We start from the raw sequence: 19832 nt of genomic DNA, 5'->3' as shown, positions 1-19832 counted from the left end.
GGGCTGAACTGGGCCTGGGTGATGAAGGGAAGCTGCAACAAGACAGGGTGGGGAGGGATGGAGCCATGCAGGGTAGCTCAGCATGAGCCCTGTGACCCTAACACTGCTAAGCAGAGTCACCACAGAGGGCAATAAGGAATGACCAAACCAAGAGTTGAGAAGAAACATTCTGTCAAATGCTTTATTACAGAAATATTTTTCAAAAAGAATAACTTAAAACCAAACAGGGCCTCATGCTACTTTATCCCACCAGATGGCGATGCTCAGTCTCTGCTTTCAGAGAAGGTAGCAAGCAGAACTACCACTCAAGCAAACAGCAATACTCTCCAGCAAAGGGAGCTGAAGCACAACAAACACACTTCAGCAATGCATCGGCTGCAGCAAATACCAAAATGTAACACACTCCCTAAGTACAATCCTCCCCCCCTCCTATGTGGAACAGCACATCTCCCAGGTTATCGTCAGAGCTCCACTATGAGCACAGGTCTTTGCTCAAGCCTGTTTTTGTTCCTCCCATCAGTACTAACATTTGGCAATACTACAAGGAGTTAGAGGATGCCCAGAAAGAAAGGAAAAGAACATAGGAAAAGATCAAATGAGCCATTAAGAAAGCACTAAATGAGAGAGAAACCCACAAAAGACAGAAAAGGTCCATTGGGAGCCATAAGCTTGCTCCTTGTCTAGAACTAAACAGGAAATAATAAAACGAGAGGAAAAACTTCAATGCAGTAAGACCTTGCAATTCCCAGCTCTGAATCCTGGAGACCAACCCTCCTCACAGAGATGTGTGGAGCCAGCATCCCACCAGAGCATCATGCTGCTGGGCAGGGCAACTGACAAGTGTCTTAAGGTTGCTGTTCAGAAAGGAAAAACTGAAGCATGGGGTCTCATCTCCCACCTGACCAATACAGATGCTTCTGCAAGTTCTCCCTTCACATAACCAATGTTCCCAGCTATAGCAAAGAAACAGGAAAGCAAAGGATCTTTGGAAAGTTCAGGTCTAAGGCACACCGAGTCAGACTCCGCTCCAAGTCTCAGAGCAGCCAGCTGAGCCTCTCCAGGAGCTACAGCAACAGGCATTCCCTGAAGATTAACTGATGAGATCACCCACAGCAGCAGATTTGGCTTTAATCACCTCAAACAAACAGGGAAAAGATCACAGGATCTTCTCCACCGAGCATCTTCCACATAAGGAAGAATCATGCCCACGATAATGTGCTATCAGCTCACCTTTCTCTATTCATTTTGCTGCAACTGCTGTGATGAAAAACACAAAATGGTCTCTTTATCATAGACACTGGAGAGGAGACAGGCAGGAGACACAACAAGCATGACAAATCTGACTCCTAACATACACATGAATCCAAAAATATGCCACTTTCATTGGTTCAAGCAAGGACCATTCTGTAACTGTCATTCACAGGGAGTGTGCTTACAAAGTCAGGAAAAGAGCCTGAAATACAGGAAGAGGAACAGAGTGAAACAAGCTTTCAAGACACAGCCCCGACAGAAAGAAAAACTCCCAAGAACTGTCCAGCAGAAGTAATCAACCAAAAGACCCAGGCACCACAGGCACTGCACAGTGACAAAGGCAGATCAAACAGCTTGCCTTTGAAATTCAACAAGTTACTCCAGGTACACAGAAACTGGACTACACCAGTCTAGAAAAATAAGGAGATAGAAGACAAGAGGACAACAGCTTTTTATATTCACCCTAGTGATTACACTGTGGAGAGAATCTGTGCACACTGTCAGGGCAGCACTCCCAAGCAGCAAGAAGCTGCAGAAAGAAGTCAAAATCAGGAGGTGATCAGTCACTCCACGAAGCGACAGCAATGCAATGCTAAAACAAAGCAGAAAAGGACAAACTACAGGTTCACCTGGCAGCATGTTCCTTCCTAAGTTGCCTGGCAGCTGGATGATGAAAAACGCAAAAGATTTCAAGGAAATACAGAAGCCACAGCAGGATCAGCAACACGGGATAAAAAGTAGAGAAGGAAAAAATGTGGTGTTGTGACAGAGACAGCAGAAATCACACCAGTAATTGTTACATGCTCCCAAGCAGAGAAAGACAACGCAATGCTTTTCCAGCTTTCAGTTTCTCCTATGATAAGATCCAAGTACTTCAAACCATCTATTTTCTTTCACTCCCCCACCTCCTCAGGTCTCTCCCTCTCACCCTGCCCTCCTCTGTTCAGGCAATCTTGGCCAGCCATTTCTCAAGGCCCTCAAAGTCAGCATCTCCCTCCTCTCCCTTGCTGCCACGAGCGCTGCACTCCACAAACTCCACCTTCATGGGCAGCTGAGAGAAGTCAAAGTCCTTGCCCTTCTTCCCCAGCTGAGCAGGGCCCCCAGTCCCTGAGGCATCCAGACTGGTAGGGGCTGCAGAGCGGGTCACTCGTAAGGTGTTGCTGCAGAAAGAGAAAAGAGAAGATCAGGAACTGTGAAATAATGACAGCCTACATCATAACCAGAGATGCTTTGGTTTTAGCTGTCAGCAGATCAGCAACACCAGGGACAGAAGGCCCCAGAAGCACACCCATGTCTCTGCCCCATGAGGCACAGGCAGGGACAGGCACTTTGTTCATTGTAAACAGCTGCTGCAAGGCACAGCTGAGAGAGGCTCAAGAGAGAAAGACAGATCATGGGTTTGGTGAAGGAAACAGAACTTCTAAACAGGCAAAGGCACTTCCCATTGGCAGGGAATGAACCCAGACTGTGAGAGCTGCTTGTCTAAGTGAAGGTGCCTAAAGCTAAAAGGATGCTTGGCCCACAGTGCTCAAATCTGCACTGTTTTTTGACAGGCTAACTGGGAAAACAGGCACCCATGACATAAGGGATCATGCAGATCTTCACCCCATAGCCACCTAAACGTGCCAAAATATTTCTGGAGACTGAGAGGTGGATCCAGCCTCCCCAGTGCTCCAGCAAACAGTGCGTGACCAATGACCCCAGGCTGCAACACTGCTGTTGTTCCTGCCCTTCATCCTGTGGCAGATCTCAGCAACCTGCTACCTATACAGAGGCAAAACTTCACTGCTCACACTCAGACACCCTGCTCCCACAAAGTACAAACTAGAGGCAGCATGGGGACAAACAACAGCCTGAAAAGGGTAGTGAGGCACTGCAGTTTGATGGCTTTTGTCAAGCTGCATCAGGCACAGATACAAACAACAGATACAAACAAACTACCCAGGGCTTTGTCTTGCAGAAGGGAAGGTGGGTACTCAGCAGTGAAAACGCAACAGTACAAATCACCCTGCTGCCACCCACTGGCCAAAGAGGCTAGCAACAAGACAGCTGAGGAACACTCGTTGGACACCAAAGAGCAGCAGGCACCACGTGGCACTGATTCTCCACACCACAGCTTCAAGGAAGCAATATCTTTTTTGTCAATTACTAGATCTTAGTGCTTTAGCAGTGACAGTCTTCCCTCACCCTGATTACACCTCCACAAACAAAACAGACTTCTCTTTATATTCAGTGAACACAGATATGCTCAAAGGACTCACTAAACACAGGCAGAAGAGACAGAAAGGAGAAGACAGAAGCTCAGAGGATGATTCAAGATCCAGTCTCACACTTACAGCTCTTTCTCCAGTTGCTGTTGAATAAGTTTTGCAGATTTTGCCATTGTGATATCTAGAGAGAAAACAGAAAAGGAAATAATTAGCTCTTTGGTATTGTGTCAGAATCTGCTTCCTGCTCCTAAAGGTACAGCTAGGCTTGATCATATCATGCTGTCATAAGACTTAATGGGACAACAGCAGTAGTGTCTGTGCTAGAATAAGGGACAGAAGAGCTTTAGATCTGTTGGTAGGAACAAGAGCAATCCCAGGACCTGATTTAAGGCAGGGAATTAATTTCTTTTCATGGTCTGGAAACAGGGCAGTAAATCACTTCAAACAAGGCTCAGCACGCTCACCTGTCCTGGCATTACACAGCTCAGCACAGTGCTTTCTAGAACTCTAAAGTCCCAAGACATTCCTATGATACTGCAAGAAAAAGCTAGAAAAGCAAACATGGCACTAGCAGAAAGTTTCAAACCATCCTGCAGGGATCCACATCTCTGCAGGAAAAGCTGTAGAGACTGGGCTCTTAAGCCTGTCTAAAGAGCCTTAGCTCTTTAAGTGGTGCTTTTCTGCAAAGCTGTTTGACCCCTGATCGAAGAATTCTTCCAATCACTGCTAGAAAAGTTCTTGCTGAGCAGCCTGAGTCTACACAACTAATTGTCTGCCTTCGTTTTGCTGAAATCCTGACCCCTAGGAAATTCACCATGCGTGGTGTAACAATATAACGTGACAGAAAACACAGCAACGACAGCAGGGTAGCAGAGTCTCGTGCCTCTGCAAGTGAAGATAAGATGAACTGCAGCAGCTGCAGATACAGAAACAAAGAAAAAAAGCTGCTTACCTTCAGAAGGCCCCAGGCAGGCAGGGCTCTCCAATGAAATACCCTCACCTCCAACTACACCAACCCTAAATGAGGTCTGGAGGGGGTGGATCCTGGTTCCATCAGGATTACATTGCATTGCATTCCTGAGCTCCCCTCAGGAAGGCCCTGCCTTCCACCAGGTGCTCCATCACCGCTTCAGGCTGTGACTTAGCATTTCTGCCACACAGGGCATTAACCCTAATAATCACTGGAGGACCGAATCACCACTTCCACCTTCAGGGCAGCACCCAGTACCTTGTTTATTGCAAGCGATCAGCAGCGCGGGTGCATTTTTGAGAACAGTGCTGTCAACCAGGACCTGGTACAGGAACTCAGCCACATCCTTCACCTCCCTCTGGAAGGCTACGCTGTCAACCACAAACACGATGGCCCTGAGAAAAAGAACACGTGTAAGACATGAACCTCTGTAACACAAAAAGCAGGTTAGCACGTGGGGACTGAAATACATCTTGTATTGATATCCAGCAGGAAACCTGTTCCTCTCTGTCCCAAGGACACACTACACGTCCCAAGCCTCCCCAGTGCATCACCTCCATACCTTACCTCCCCTACCTTACTAGGAAGTAGGCGATCAGAACACTGTGCCCCAGCAATACACGGCAGTGCTCTGACTCCCTGGGCACACAGAGCAGAACCCCCACCTGGCTCACTGCACCCTCACGCGTCCCACCCCTGGTACTAACACCACCTGGCCCCACCACCACCTCACCTGGCTGCAGCCTTGAACCTCTCCAAGAATTGAAGCCGCAAGCTTTCGTGGCCTGGGAGATCGATTAAAGTCACATTAGTGCTCTAGGAACAGAAAAGAGGGCTGTTAGCAACACTTACACCAGGAATAACGGCAATCACACCCTGCAGAAAACCAGTCTGGGAGCAGATTCCAGTTAGCTTGTGCCAGGGCAGAAGCACATGAATGAACCCCACACTGGACAGAAGCGTGTAACCCACCCCAGGATGCAGTCTGCCCACCACCCCCAAAAATTCTGACAGGCAAAAGAAATTGCAGAGGAACAACACTCATGGCCAGGACTTTGCAAGGACATCCAACACCAGCAAACCACGCAGCAGAGCTGACAGAATAGAGCATAGTCACAGAGAAAAGAGCATGCTCAGCCCACTTTTCTCCTCCCCATGACTACCAACCACATCACAATGTGAGTGGCAGATCTTTGTGAGCTCCTTGGTCACTACACCAGCAGATTTACTCTGTCTCTGTTAGCAAGCGTATCTCTGCACAGCAAAATCACAGACTCCTGTTCTGCAAATCCCTGACGCAGAATGATAACCCCACAATCTCTGAATGTGAATTTATCTGAATTTAAGCTGCAAATCAACCTAAATACTCAAAACTTTGCTGGAAATAACACAAGAACAGCCTTGCAAGATGCTCTCTGAATAGAAAACAGTAAATATTTCCCTTTCTACAGGCAACTAGACAGACAAACAGCGATGTTAAAGAGAACAAATGCCTCTCACAGATTCCTAGTCAAGATGTAGCCACTGAGGGCCACATCAGCATTCCCAGGATAACACCTGCTGTTACTCAGGGGGAAGAGAATGTTCTGTAAGGCCCTGTCTTCTGGGCTGCTTTTGTGTTTCAACAGAAATTTTCAATCAGAAAAGCAGCAGCCTGTCACAGCATCCCAGCAATTCTCCCTCAAAATATCTCCTGCCTGCTCAGTCCCAGAGACACTGAAAAAGAACTGCAGACCTTCTGACTGTTTTTAATCTCTTGCTATTACTGTTGTTAATAAAGATCACCAGAGAAAAGGCAGAAAAGCATCCTCTACTTTCACAATTCACCAGCAGACACCATGCTGCCACCTTGTGCTTCACTGCCACGTGTGCACCCGGCAAGAAACAGAAATGCTTCTGAAACTAAAATGATTGCCACAAACCAAAAATAAACCAGGGTCTGAAAGTAACCAAACCCCCCTGGGGACCAAATGAAACTCTGCTGGAGGCTCTTTCCTTCACAAACCTACTTTCTACTCCACGTCAGACCCTCTCCTTGTGCACTAACAGAAAGCTGTACCACAGGGGCCGAGCAAGGGCTGCTTCCCAGCTGGGAGCCTGCAAAGCACAAGAGACATAAGCGCAGCTCAGCACTGGGAGCCCCAGCACAGAACGCCGGTGGCATCCAACACCTGAAGCACTGCGCAGCGCTGCGGCTGCCTGCTCACCTTGTCGCTGCTCACTCTGTAAACGGCAGAGCTGTCAGTTATGGAGGTCTGCGTATCTCGATATTTGCCTGTCAACAGCTGCACAGGGGAAAACAATACCAGCAATAAAGCCAACCGTTTGCACACTGAGGGTCGTGAACGCAGCACGCGGCCGAACCGAGCGCTTACCCGGGCGAACAGCAGCGTCTTTCCCGCGTCGCAGAGGCCCAGCAGCAGCACGGCCCTGCGGCTGCTCCTTGCGCCTTGCGCGAGCCTCCAGAGCACTGCGGGAGAGAGGAGAAAGCGCCTGAGCCCCCGCCGCTTCCCGCTGCCGCCTTTCCCCGGCCGGGCCGCGACTCACGGAGCGTGAGGGCGACGACGATCAGGGCAAGAAGGACGGAGAGAGCGGCAGGGCCGGGCGACTGCAGTTCCCGCCGCAGCGAGTCCAAGTACGGCTCCACGGCACCCGCCATGATCGCCTGCACGCACACGTCCCCACTGCGCGGCTTCCGGCCGCGCCACACTACTTCCGGTTTCACACGCCACTTCCGGTATCTCCCCACGCTGCGCCGCGTGGTCTGCTGGGAGTTGTAGTCCGTCAGAAAAAGGGGCAAGGATGGAAGGCTGTCCGAAAGCAGCCAGCGTTTGTTGGTTTGTTCAGCCCAGAGCACGGGACCTGAGCGGAGCTCCCCTCGTGGCGGCTGCAGCTCCTCACGGGGAACGGATGGGCAGCGCCGAGCTGTGCGCTGAGGGAACGGCGTGGGGCTGCGTTGGGGAGGGGCGGCTGGGGGCAGGGAGAGGTTGTGCAGCGCGGGGCGGTGGGCACGGCACAGCTCCAGCGGGCACGGCCCTGGTGCCAGAGCTCAGGGAGTGCTGGGACACCGCCGTGAGACATCGGGTTTGGGTGGTGCTGCGTGGGGCCGCGGGTTGGCCTCAGTCAACCTTGTGGGTTCAATCTGTGACTCTCCTCAACTATACATACTGCTTTTTGAGAGTATTGCTTGGTGGAAATAACTGCTGCTGCGCCATTCCTGTCCCGCCAGTTGAGAGATGAGGTGGAGTGACTTCCATTCACACTTTCCACTATATTTTTGTGGGCTTTTTGTTGTTGTTTATCTTTTCCACCCTTCAGCTGCCCTCTTATAAACACCCTCTCTCTTCCCCATATCCCAACCGCAGTGGGCAGCTGTTGACCGCTGGGGAGACACGGGGATAATCTAGGTGAAACCAAAGCACAGGTAATACAAAACATCTGTTAATTAGGATCTAGGACATATTTAATCCATTTTGCTTTGGAAAATATTGAGCGGGATTTCTCTCATGAGCAGCAGGAACCTCAAATGGCAGTAGCCAAGTCGGTGCCTGGCACTGGCCTGCAGCAAGGGGTGCTGGGGAAGGAACGTGCTTAATGACTCTTGAAAAATCTCAGGAAACCCATGTAGATGTTGAGATTTTATTTCTTGCTGTGGCAGTAGCAAAGAAGCCACATTCAGAGTGATGAGGATGGGCAGAGGAAGCAGCAATGGCAGAGGGCCCTCTGTACATCAGTGTTCCGTGCAGAGGACATGAGAGGAGTCATGGCACGAAGTTTCCTCCCCCTTCAAAAAGGGCCCTTCTCTCCCGTTACTTGTTCTGAAGGAAGGTGCACACCTGGAGGAGATCTGAAAAGGAAAAGGACAGGGAGAAGTTCAGACCTTGCACTGAAACAGAAAACACAACACACTCCTGTCCCACCAGCACGCACCCAACCATGCCAACATTGTCACAGCATGGGAAACATGTCCAGCATCCCACCTAAGACGTGGGCCTTAACCACAGATGACACTGAGTGCACGCTAACAGGACACAGTGGGCTGTTATACTACTTCTCAGATTGCCTGTTTTCTAAAGGCAAGAAAAATCTTTCATTCTCGTTCATGCCAGAGTAACACATTTCCAACCTGGCTTCAGTTAGCTCAAGAAACTCTGAGAAAAGTATAAAGACAGCTTCATGTGTTATCCTCTTTTTTTCTATTAAGAAATTAAATGGGCAGCAACAGGAGTTAACTGTTCATATCTCTGAAACTAAGCACTGCAATTGAGTGACATTTTTTTGAGGCTGTTACATTTACCTGACGGGTTGCAGGTATTGAGGCTGGAAATCCCTTCATAGTATTTATCTCCGAGGAACTCCTTGTATGTCACTCCTGGGCGGAGTTTCATCAGGCACTTGGTTAAGTCTTTAAACAGAAGATCTTTGGTTTGAGACTCAAACATCATGAACTTGCTTTTCTCACTTCCATTCACTCCAAACCGTTCCTGAAATAAAGTCACAAAGAGGTAAGCGTATGTAAAAAGTAGAAACAAAGCAAGATTCGGCTTGTACAAGCCTCTCAGTAGCAGTTCTTCAGCATGATGACCACTGTCATGGGGAGCCGTTCTACCTGCCTGAAGGGGGGGGTTCAGGAGGGATGGAGGAAGGGGAAGCTTAAGGGATGAGGCTCTGACCCTGTATCGGCAAGTCAAAATCTTCCACATTTTGCTGACGTGAAATGCAGAGCATCACTGCTCTAAAAATATCAACACACGATGTAAAAACCACCCCAGAACATTCCTTCCGCTGTCAGGACCACCAACCTCCTGTCTCTCCAGCAGCTCACTGATTTTCTTTGCTTTCTCTGGGCGCACGACCACAGCGTGGGTCGGAACTTCAGCCAGGTTGCACTCCCTGTAATCCATAACATTTGCCCGTCTCCCATCAGTGCACAGCAACTCAAAGTCGTCCATCTGCAGATCCTTGGCCCACTCAGCTTTGTTTTTGCCTATGAAGGGAATTGATTTGGAGGTTCAGAGATCTTGTGTAGCAGAAGCACACTGACAGCAACCAGCAAAGTGTTTGTCCCCGCACTGGTGTGCACTGACCCTTGGATACCCTGTGTGTACTGAAAGGGATGCAAGTAAAACTCAGGAACAGTCAATGGGCAGGGGGCTGTGGTTAATAGGCCACTGGAATAAATGTATATCCAAAATGAATGCTTTGGGAACAGAAAGAACGCAGATGGGGCAGGCAGCCCACCAAGCCCCATGCAATAGGACAACCACGTACCGCCAGTGTTTTCCTCCACAATGGAATGCTTGATAAAGGCCACATCACCCCTCTCAACCAGACACCTGTGGAGTACAGAGAGAGGAGGTGCACATTTCAGTAGCCATGCAAGCTTGCATCAAAGTGACTCCACCCCTGCAGCATCTCTCCGCTATTAGATGCAACCGAAACGAGATTAATTGCCTTTCTAAATTCATGCCCAATCCGAATTACCCAGACTTGAGCTGTAACTGTGTCGGTACAGACAGAACGGAACCAGGAGACAGAACCACAGCTGACCCTTCTGGCCCCTTCTCTTTTTAGGGGGCTGAGCACTACCTGAGCATCACCCTCACCTACCGTAAAGCTCCAGTATATCCATAGTATTTCTCGTGGCTGCTAGCGACGCACTTCTCTGGTGGGATTTCCCCAGAGCCCTGGCACAGTTGGCAGAGGCGAGAGTCAGGAGGAGATCCAGGAGCACAGCCCTCGCTGAAGTATTCATCTGAGGGCAGGAATATGAGAAATTCACTTTCTCTACTCTGAAAAATTGGGGTTTCTTTTTGCAGCACGTTCTGGGCCGCGCTATGTTTGGCAGGAATCTGAGAGCTCAGGGGAAAAAGGGAACCATAGAGAAAGCAGAAAGGAGGTTGGAGAGGCTGTGTAAAGCTTACTAACACCAGTAGGTCCCTGAGGTTACGTTTCCCATTAATAATTATATGTTTATTTTTCCTTGGTTCATAATTTAACATTATTTTTGTTGGACTGTAATTCTCACTGATCGGAAGTTGGACGTAGAAGTTGAGCTGCAGACTTTTCACCCACTGTTCTTAAGGGAGTCATATCAGACCCTTGAAGATTCTTGAACTGAAATCTGCCTCTGTTCCCTACGCCCAGCCCCTGAGGGACTCATAAATCCATCCTTCACTCCCATCCTGTGCTTTGCACAAGGAGCAGCCTGTCCTCCTACTTGGGGAATGCTTTTTGGGCTGCCAAAAGAGGAAGGGGAGAGATGTGAAAAGAAAGCAAAGCCCCCCCAAAGCAGCTGATGCACTGCATCCTGCTTGCAAGCAGTCACCAACAGCCTGAAACTTTGCTCACTGAAGTCTTAAGTAACAGACTCATTTCATTTTCCATCTCCAAGTGAGTCTTCGAGGCATGAGAAGCTTTGAAAATCAGAGGATGCATGGCAAAACACTTTTCCTCGTGGATTTCCATCTCAGACAAGCAGATGCATGACCCCGACTCACCAAAATTGCAGCTCCCTGTCCTGTTGTGAATCAAGCCCATGGGGATGTTCCAGCCAGCAGTCCTCCCCACAGCGGTGTGGCACGACTTCTTGCCCTTCAGATTGTTCCAGTTGACATCGCTGCCTTTCTTCACGACAGCCACAGCGAAATATGATGCTTTTGGGAGAAAGATGGAGGAGAATTAAGGCCTGACCCCAGAGTCCCACTGCTCTCTCTTAGCAGAGCGTCGGCAGAGGGCATCTATGTGCAGCATAGCAGAAATATTTTGTGCTTATTAAGGACTAGCCATGTAGCAACAAGAGAATGGTTTGCAGATGTGATACATCTACTCCCACAGCACTCCTGGGAAATCATTATCCCTGTCACTTTTCCCCCACTAAAACTCTGGCACATGGCTCTGCAAGAAGGCTGTAGCAAGATATATATAATGCATGTCTCTCCAATTCACATCCGCCCTTTAGCAAAGGATGAAATCTTCCCTCTTGTTGGCTTTTATTTCTATAAAAAGCAATTCCCTAAGGCTTCAGACCCCCTTTCCCTTTTGCAGCTCATGGCTAAGTCATGGTGTGCCCGTGCTCCAGAGAGCCACAACTCCACACAAATCTCTGCAGCTACTGGATGCTTTGCTTCGATCAGCAGGCCCAGAATTTCCATGCGTGTGTTAAATCTGCCACCCAGATTTTTAACATCAACACTGCACACAGTGGTTCTCACAAGACTCTACGTAGAGTCTTGGCCATGTATTCTCAACCCATGACTGCAGATGTATTTTTCTACTTCTATCCAAAAGGACTATTTCCTGCTCCTCTGCTGGGACTAATTACCTGGTTGTGCTTCTGCTCTGCCACACTGGCTTCCATCTGCGAGAAGGAAAAAGATGATATTAGACAAAAGAAACATAAAATCCCAGACTGAATCAAGCTCACTGATTGCTCAGCTGGCTTTTAAGGCAGTATCAAGTGCATCAACAGAACAAAGAGCAGCTGGGATACATCACCAAGGCGGCTTTCTGGATTTCAGAATGAAAGCAGTGCTTTTGCATCAGCCCTGTCCCCTCTGTGGGGCTGCACTCACCATCATAACGTTCTGACATCACTGGCACCAGGCCACAGACACCAGCCGTGTAGACCAGACCTCCATCAAGGGCAACAGCATCTGCTTCACCTTTCTGCAGCAAAAATTGCACAGTGATGAAATGACACTATTTCCCCAAACTGGATCATAAAAGCAGCACGTGGTGGGAGGACGACAAGCTGGGGGCAAGGGATTTGAGAAGCCATTCTTTGCATACAGACAAATGAGTCCTGTCTGATGTGACAACAGGGAAAACTTTGGAGACTTGTCAGGCCCAACCCATCAGACCATATCTGCACTTGGCAGAGACAAGGCATTAGAGCCCTACTGGGCAGCATCAACTGGGAAGGGGACATACTAACTGCAGGAGATTTCCCTCTTGGGATCCTGCAGCCCTATTTGTTCTTCAGTCAAGGCACAACTGATCCAAGCAAGTCAGTCTAAATAATCTTTCTCAACTAATTATTCTTTTAAAAAACCTTGGCCAATACAACCATTTTGTTTTTATGTGAACTTAATATCTCTTTCTCGCTTTCTTCTTTTTATATTTTAGCATAGTTATCTTCCTTTTCCAAGTAAAATGCTGCTTCTCACCAGAAAATTACTTTTTAATGGGGAGAAACCAAAAAAGAACACCTTCAGAAATGTAAATCCCTGAAAAGTTTATCGAGCCCTTTCCCCATGATGAGGTTGGTTTCTGCCTGCTGGTATTTCTCACAGAGTCCCCTACATTTGCAGACTCCTGCCCCACATCTATTCCCAGGCTGAAAAAGGCAATGCCACTCTCCATCTGAAAGGAACCCAGGCTGAAGGAAGGGAAAAAAGCCATACCATGATCTTAATGATGCAGTCCTTTGTCTCGTCTACCACGGTGCACTCCACGTCCCCGTTGCTCACCACACTCCAGCGGTCACACTTGCTCTTCTCATCCTTGCCTACTGCACACCACTGGATCCTGTTTTCTCTGGGGCTGGGAGTCAGCTGATCTATCAGGTCAATAAGGAAGAAATAATTAGTCCAGAGCTCTGTGGAATCACAGATCACATGGGCTTGGGGTTGAGAAGGGCTCCGCTATGAAATCCTTTGTGCACATGAATGAGAAGACCTGACCTAAGAGTCTCAAGATGAGGAGCAGAGATGGAGAAGCACAACCTACATTTCTGTGAGGCAGTACTTGAATAATCTCTTCTGATGCTACGTGAAGTCCATGCATCTCCTTCCACAAACACCAAAGTGGCTGATCTTACACCAGCGATCTCTGCCAAACTATGAATTTTAAGTGGCTTTTGGAGGTCCTTTGCAGGACCTTTGACTCAGAAAACCAGCTTGGAAATGTGTGGTGAGTCCAGATGGAAGCAAAGCGCCCTGCTGCTCTCATATGGTCAATTCTGGGCTTGATGTCTTGGGATGTTCCTTCTGATACTGTATTCTTATGTACCAGAAACAGCTATTCTGAGCAGCAGTTCTGAGCGTACCAATTCCCTTCCACCCACACAAGCCAATACCTTTCACAGGAAATACTTGATGCAGAATACTCTCCAGACTCAAAAAAGGCCATTCCCACCTTTCCTCATGCTCTGGATGGCACTGTAGTACTCAAAGCCCAGGTAGAGCTGAGAATCCATCAGCGAGGGGACGCGCTTCAGCATTATGGCAGAGTCTTTGAAAAGCAAGTCTTTGAAGACTGGGTCCTTCTTTCCAGGTGGCCCAAAGAGGTGGAAGTTACTCTTGGTGTCCACGCCAAAGTCAGTCTGACAGGGGAGAAAAAGAATGAGCCAGTAGCATTCCAGAGAAGTTGGAAAGTGGGAAAGAGCAAGCAAAACCACACAGGGCAGAGGAGGGGGAGGCAGGGGAAGGATAGCTGAGCTGGAGGATACCTGTGCTTTTGAGAGGAAGCTCCAGATATCTTCAGCCTTGCTGTCATCCCGAGCTACAACGGCATGAGCAGCCACTCTGGCCCAATTACAGGTCTTGTAATTGTCCACAGGCTGCCGGCTGCCATCCAAGCACAGCAGCTCGTACTCATCCTTCTGATCTGGGGCATTTTCTGGAGGGAGAGGAGAACCAACGACTTGCATCTCCACCAAAATACACAAATACACACACAAAAGTCCAGCCTGGGGCAGCATTGTAATGAACTGATTCTTGCTGAAGGCAGGAGACAAGCTGCACACTGCTCTTTGCAACAGCAATAAGTCTCCAAGTATGGAGACTGCACAGACTTCTCCAGACTGACGGAGCCCAGAGCATTTGCTGTGGCAATGCTATAGCTATCTCTATAATGTGGCACCAATTGTAACTTCTGAATTTAAATACAGCAGGTTTTCCTTCTGCAAAGAATCCCAAAGAAGAAATGGACCCCACCTCAATCGTGTTTTTTAGTAACTAGGATGAGTTCGTTCAGTAACACATCCAGTGGGTCAAAGATGAACAGACTGGAGGTTTTGGACAAACTAAGGTTTGCACAATGCAGACTAATGCCAGGATGGAGGGGCAGCAAGAGGTCAGACAGGAAAGAAGAGAAGCCAGTGATTCACAGGCCCACCTTCAACAGTTGTGTGCTTCACAAAAGCCACGTCTCCTTTTCCATCTTTCAGACAACTGTGGGTGGAGGAAGCAGAAGAGATGTTAAAAAAACCAACAACGAACAGACATTGTGGCTTCCTAGCTCCTGTTTTAGCAAATTGCTTCGGCTAGAGCTGCAATCATAGAGCAGTAAGCAGTCTTCCCAAAAAAAGTTATGCTGGCAGAGAAGTATTCCTCAAGAAACGCAGTTAGGCTTAGCACAGTGCTAGTGCTGCATACTCCTGTCTGTGCAAAACAGAACTGCTGAGCTCCCACTCTCATCTTAATGCCTGCCAGTAATTACTAATTGGACTGCTAATTACAGCAGTCCCAGCTGCTTTCAGCCCCTGGTTACAACACAGCATTGCCTGTCATAATGGAAAAAAAGTCCACTCACTGGAAAGCTCCAGAATATCCAGAATAAGGTGCATTGCGGGCACACTTGGTTTTGGGGTCCCCTTTGCACTGTCGGCACAGTTTTTGCTCGGTGGTGGCACCAGGCACGCAGCTGGCAGAGAAAAACTTGGCCACCGCTGTGGATGAGAAACACACAATAATCATCTTAAAACTCACATCCACAATGACCTGGGAGGGGAAGACACCCAGGAAATGGCTTGTCTGCTGTGCGAGCTGCCTCTGAACTTCTGCAGAAGATCCAGCAACACTGCTTCCAGCTTACCACCCCCCTAAGTAACATCAGCCCATTTCTCTCGCTTTACCTTGCTCCACTGAGCCTGAGTCTATGCCTTCCCACTCAATGGCCCCACGGCGGATGAGCGTCCCGATGGGGATGTTCCAGCCTGCAGACCTGCCCAGCCCTGTGTGGCAGGAGGTCTTGCCCTGCAAGTCATTCACGGTGAATTCGGTTCCCTTTTTCACAACAGCCACAGCGTAGTAGCTGGTTGTGGAGCCTGCAGTGGAGGAAGAAATGAGAAAACGATGAAAAAGCAAGAATGTAGAACATTTCGAGTCCTGGCAAAGCTCTGGGTTTACAGAATGAAGAGCTGCACTTCCAAGTAGTGCTCGTGGTCTGCCCATATTCCCAGCTGCAATGTCAATATGCAACCCGCGCTGCATGTTGCAACATGTAATAAATAGTGACCTGAAAATGCTATTCCATGCAAAATATGCCATGTCACTGCACAGACATTAGACTGTGAGACCTCAACAGTTCTTTTGGCAACTCTTTGGTAGGTCTTGCCTCAAACAGTGCTGCCCACTAAAACAAGCATGCAAGCCTTACAGTGACAGGACAAAGTGGAATGGTGTTAAACTGAGACAGGGGAGGTTTAGGTTGGACATTAGGAGGAAGTTTTTCACACAGAGGGTGGTGAGGCACTGGCACAGGTTGCCCAAGGAGGCTGTGGATGCCCCATCCCTGCAGGCATTCAAGGCCAGGCTGGATGTGGCTCTGGGCAGCCTGGGCTGCTGGTTGGTGACCCTGCACACAGCAGGGGGTTGGAACTGGATAAGCATTGTGCTCCTTTTCAACCCAGGCCATTCTATGATTCTCTGATTATGATTCTGTGATTCTAAAGTTTCATATTTAGCCTTTAACATGACACCGACTCTGTCACGTTACACATTAATAAAGTGGCTGAGCTTTAGGAATGGTCAGAAAGGACTCGGTCGCATTGCTTTGATCCCAAACATTGTGTACAAACAGGCTGATCTCCAGAACAGAGGTCAAAAGGGACTGGGGGCCCTAGATATGTGGCATTGCTCAAGGTAGTAAGGGCAGAAATGGAGAAATAGTGTCCATCTGGCTCCCAGGAGAAACATCAGAGGAATGGGGAGAGAAAAGAATCAGAGAAAGGGGAGGAATGGAGAAACAGAGCTAACTTGTATCAGTGGCAGAACTCTATTATGCCTCTCTACATTCTTGCTGTGCATTTCTGCTACCACCATTCAACTTAAAAACGCCATGGGAAAACCTACCTTCAGTTTGTTCGTAAACCTCAGCAGCAATGGGCTTCAGTTTGTATGGGGCAAGGCCTGCCTCAAACACTTGACCGCCATCCAAGCTAATGGCATCTGCCTCGTTATTCTAAACATCAAGAGAGTTCAGTCAGTTGGATATTAGGAAAAATTTCTTAGACAAAGCAGTGAGGTATTGGAACAGGCTACCTGGGTTGGAGTTACCATCCCTGGAGATGTAGCAGTGAGGGACGTGGTCAGTGGGCATTATGGGGTGGGCTGGGGTTGGACACGATGACCTTTGAGGTCTTTTCCAATCTTAGTGACACTGTGATTCTATGACCCCCATGGATGCGCCCTTCCCTACAGCAGGTGGTGATTGGAGGGAAGCCCCTTCTCCAAGGGATGCTGAAAGCCCCCAAGGCCCAGCTCAGGCTTTGGCAGCCCACTCACCGCAATGGCTTTTATGCAGTCCAGGTACGTTGCTTTCTGCACACAGGTCAATGTAATCCTCTCTTGTTGCGTGAGGTCCTTGAGGTTGTTGCATTTCTTCTCTTCTAGAGAGGATATGGTGCACCATCTGATGGCTGTCTTGGGGGGAGCAGCGAAACACACAGCTGTGGGGAGAACCAGAACAATCAAACAAAAAGAAGGAAACAGAAAACAAATAGTCTCAGAGAGGGAGAAAGGCACCAGGGGAAGACAAACAGTATCTTTGTCTCCTCGCAGTCATGGCCCTGGGTGAACAGCAGAACCTCCCCTGCATACCTCCAAAGGACCCCCCCTCCAAAGGTCTCCTTTTGGGACCCCCTTGCCCCTGGGTGACACAGCACTGCAGTCCCAGCAGCCTAAGCTCTCAGCAGCACCCACAGGAGCAGGAGAACAAATCCACACGCTCCAGCAGAAATCAAACTCAAAGCACATTGCAAAAGCAGAAAGAAAATGCAGTCCCACTGAAGCAGTCTCTTTGCAGATAGCTCCAGAGGGACAGCAGCTCTGGTCTGGGCAGACTGCATTCACCACATTGCCATGCACATTACCCTGGCAGGTGATGGGATGCATACACTTCTGCACTTCCCATCTCCACCAGCACACCCAATGACAGCAGTACTGTGTCCCCTTCACCCAAACTCTTCTTGTAAGAGTCCCCCCAAGCAGTAATCACTGCTCTGAGAGACTGCATCAGAGCACAGACTTTCACCCTCTTCAGCAGTCTAGGCACTAGAAACACAGGAATCTTGCAGATAAAGTGCAAGTAAAGTACAAATAAAATACACAGCAGGTCTCATACCACTATGGGCAGCCTGTGCTTCACGCTTCCCTTTAGCTGTGCACCTACCTGACTGAGCCCCTGGATGCACCCTTTGCCTTCTCTAGAACCCTGATGGCACATTTTGTTCATCCTCTGGTTAACCCATGCTGTCTGCATTTTCCTTTTCACTTCTGAAACATACTCTAATACTGGCTTTTGGAGGCAGAATTCTTCCCACAGATACCTCCCTCCCTCCCACACTGACTGTGGTCACAAAGAGGAATTCTAAGCCCTAATTCCCACGGCTGTAAGCTACGGTTTTCATGTTTTGGCTGCACAAAGCTGCCTTAATGTGCTTTGTGAGGCTGCCCTGGGTCCTCCTGGAGCCTGGTTTCACAAGCAGGTGTGGCAGGGGGGGTCCTGTGCTGGTTTCTCCCCCCATGCATGGATGCTTCTTTCACTCCCTGCCGAGCTGCTTCCTTAGAGCTCAGCCCAGCATCCTCATGTGCGGATACCCAGAGCTGCCAACGGAAGCATCTGGCAGGTTCTCAGTGCTTCTGCCTGGTCTGGCACACGTTGCAGCTCTGCAGAATAGCTGCTCTGAGGGGAGAGCCTCCTGCAAGGCTGAGACCCTCCATTCCCAACAGCCACTGCTTTACATGGGCACTTACCCACTATCCCCAGGGACAGCACGGTGCAGAGGATGAGCTTCATGGTGGGACAGGGAGCTGGGTTGAGGAGGGGGAGCAGCAGTGCTGGTCACAGACCGTCCCCTCTGGGTCTGTGATGGCTCCGGAGCCTCTTTCTTCCCCTTTTATAGAGGAGCAGCCTTGGCAGTGTTTGCAGAAGCAATGACCTAACACTGTTTGTCCTTCCTTGTTTCTCAATAGCTCCCAAGTTGCCCCCCTTCCTGGCTCAGCCCATTTTTAGGAAGCCTTTCACTCTTTGGCACTGAAACCCTTCGCAGCCAGGAGTTGGAGCAGGCAAGGTGCTCTTTGTTTTTACAAGGGGCTTCAAATGGAAAATTCCCAAGTTGTGACATGTAAGTTCCCCAGCAGGCTGCCGTGCTGCGGGAGGGGCTGTTTTCTTTGTCTGGCCACCCCCTGCCTCGCACAGCCTAATTGCAGAAAGTCCCCGCTGAATCCAGCACTGAGCTTCACGTGTTTGCCAGTAACTCTCACTGCTGTGCCCAGCACCCTTTGGCTTGCTCTTTCCCTTTCACTCTCTTGGCAATGGCAGCAAGATCCAAAGGCAGTAACGTCCCTCGCAGATGGGCTGGAGAGCAACTTGTGCAGGCAGAGGAAGCCAGCAGAGCAGCCAGGCAGCACAAGGGCAGCCTGCAGCCAGCAGGAAGCATTGCGCCTCATCTTCTTCAAGTCGTCGTCGAACCTGGAAGAAGTGCTGAATTCAGAGCCTTCTTCTCATGCAGACCCTCTCCATCTGATTCTACCAGCACACAGAGCTGGGTGCCACTCCGCATTGGAGCAGGGCAGGTGGCTTTGGGGCAGCCAGTCCCAGTGTTGGTCATGGCATGGTTCCATGTCCACATCCCTGGGAAGGGGGCCTCTGGTAGACCTTTGTCAATGACCATCCATCACACACTGTGATCGTGCCAGACATGCCACTGTGGCTGCTGGAGGTGCACTGGGGCAGCAGCATCTTTAGCAGTTCCCTCAGTGTGGCTGGTTCCTATTTCGCATCCTTTCATCTCCTTCTTTCCCAGAAGAGCAATGTTTCTCATGTCCAGAGCTCCTCTGAACACAGCACAAGCAGGAGGGGAAATGATTTGTCCCCACAGCGAGGCAGTGCCACTCTTAAACAGCCTTCCTCCCTTTTAAAAACTGGAATCTCCCATCCTTATTTATTCCATTGAGCTGGAGATCTCGATTCCACAAACCGAGTGGTTACAACACAGGGGAAAGCTCAGAAAACATAAAGGAGCGCTTCAAACAACAGAGGAGAAGTTGCTGGGAAAGCCTGTACTGTTTTGCTTTAAGTTCATGGTTAGGGAACCCACGGGGCACCTCCCAGTCTTTTGGGATCTTCCCTAAGGGACCCAGATGTCTCCAAGGCATCCTTTTCAAGGAGCACTT

At 49.2% G+C, this 19832-nt stretch overlaps 1 protein-coding gene across 1 annotated transcript; it reads right to left on the bottom strand.

Annotated features, from left to right (window-relative positions):
- Positions 1–154: 154 nt before the first annotated feature.
- LOC122161462 (ovotransferrin) lies at positions 155–18536 on the bottom strand. The gene is made up of 24 exons (XM_042820906.1): positions 18411–18536; positions 16941–17104; positions 16509–16617; positions 15290–15481; positions 14968–15103; positions 14551–14606; positions 13883–14052; positions 13570–13756; positions 12837–12991; positions 12006–12099; positions 11756–11791; positions 10932–11087; positions 10042–10186; positions 9703–9767; positions 9234–9418; positions 8729–8915; positions 8245–8278; positions 6979–7382; positions 6807–6901; positions 6639–6716; positions 5165–5247; positions 4690–4826; positions 3588–3642; positions 155–2411 (listed from the first exon to the last, which is right to left on the bottom strand). Exons 1-24 carry the CDS (start codon positions 18451–18453, stop codon positions 2195–2197), a joined length of 3183 nt encoding a protein of 1060 aa, XP_042676840.1. The 5' UTR covers positions 18454–18536; the 3' UTR covers positions 155–2194.
- Positions 18537–19832: the final 1296 nt, after the last annotated feature.

Source organism: Centrocercus urophasianus, unplaced genomic scaffold (genome assembly GCF_019232065.1).
Source record: "Centrocercus urophasianus isolate 14NV4802_14NV808 unplaced genomic scaffold, USGS_Curo_1.0 seq_19, whole genome shotgun sequence".
NCBI lineage: Eukaryota > Metazoa > Chordata > Aves > Galliformes > Phasianidae > Centrocercus > Centrocercus urophasianus.
The sequence above is the reverse complement of the archived record's forward strand: the minus strand, read 5'-3'. Positions and strand labels throughout refer to the sequence as shown.

Bases quoted from the DNA above. Each gene is read 5' to 3' on its own strand.
- LOC122161462 (XM_042820906.1), bottom strand. From the start codon at position 18,453: ATGAAGCTCATCCTCTGCACCGTGCTGTCCCTGGGGATAGTGG. The intron at 15,104-15,289 runs GTAAAGCGAGAG...TCTCATCCACAG, and splicing joins CTCAGGCTCAGTGGAGCAAG to CGGTGGCCAAGTTTTTCTCT. The intron at 6,902-6,978 runs GTGAGTCGCGGC...TCTCTCCCGCAG, and splicing joins CGTCGTCGCCCTCACGCTCC to TGCTCTGGAGGCTCGCGCAA.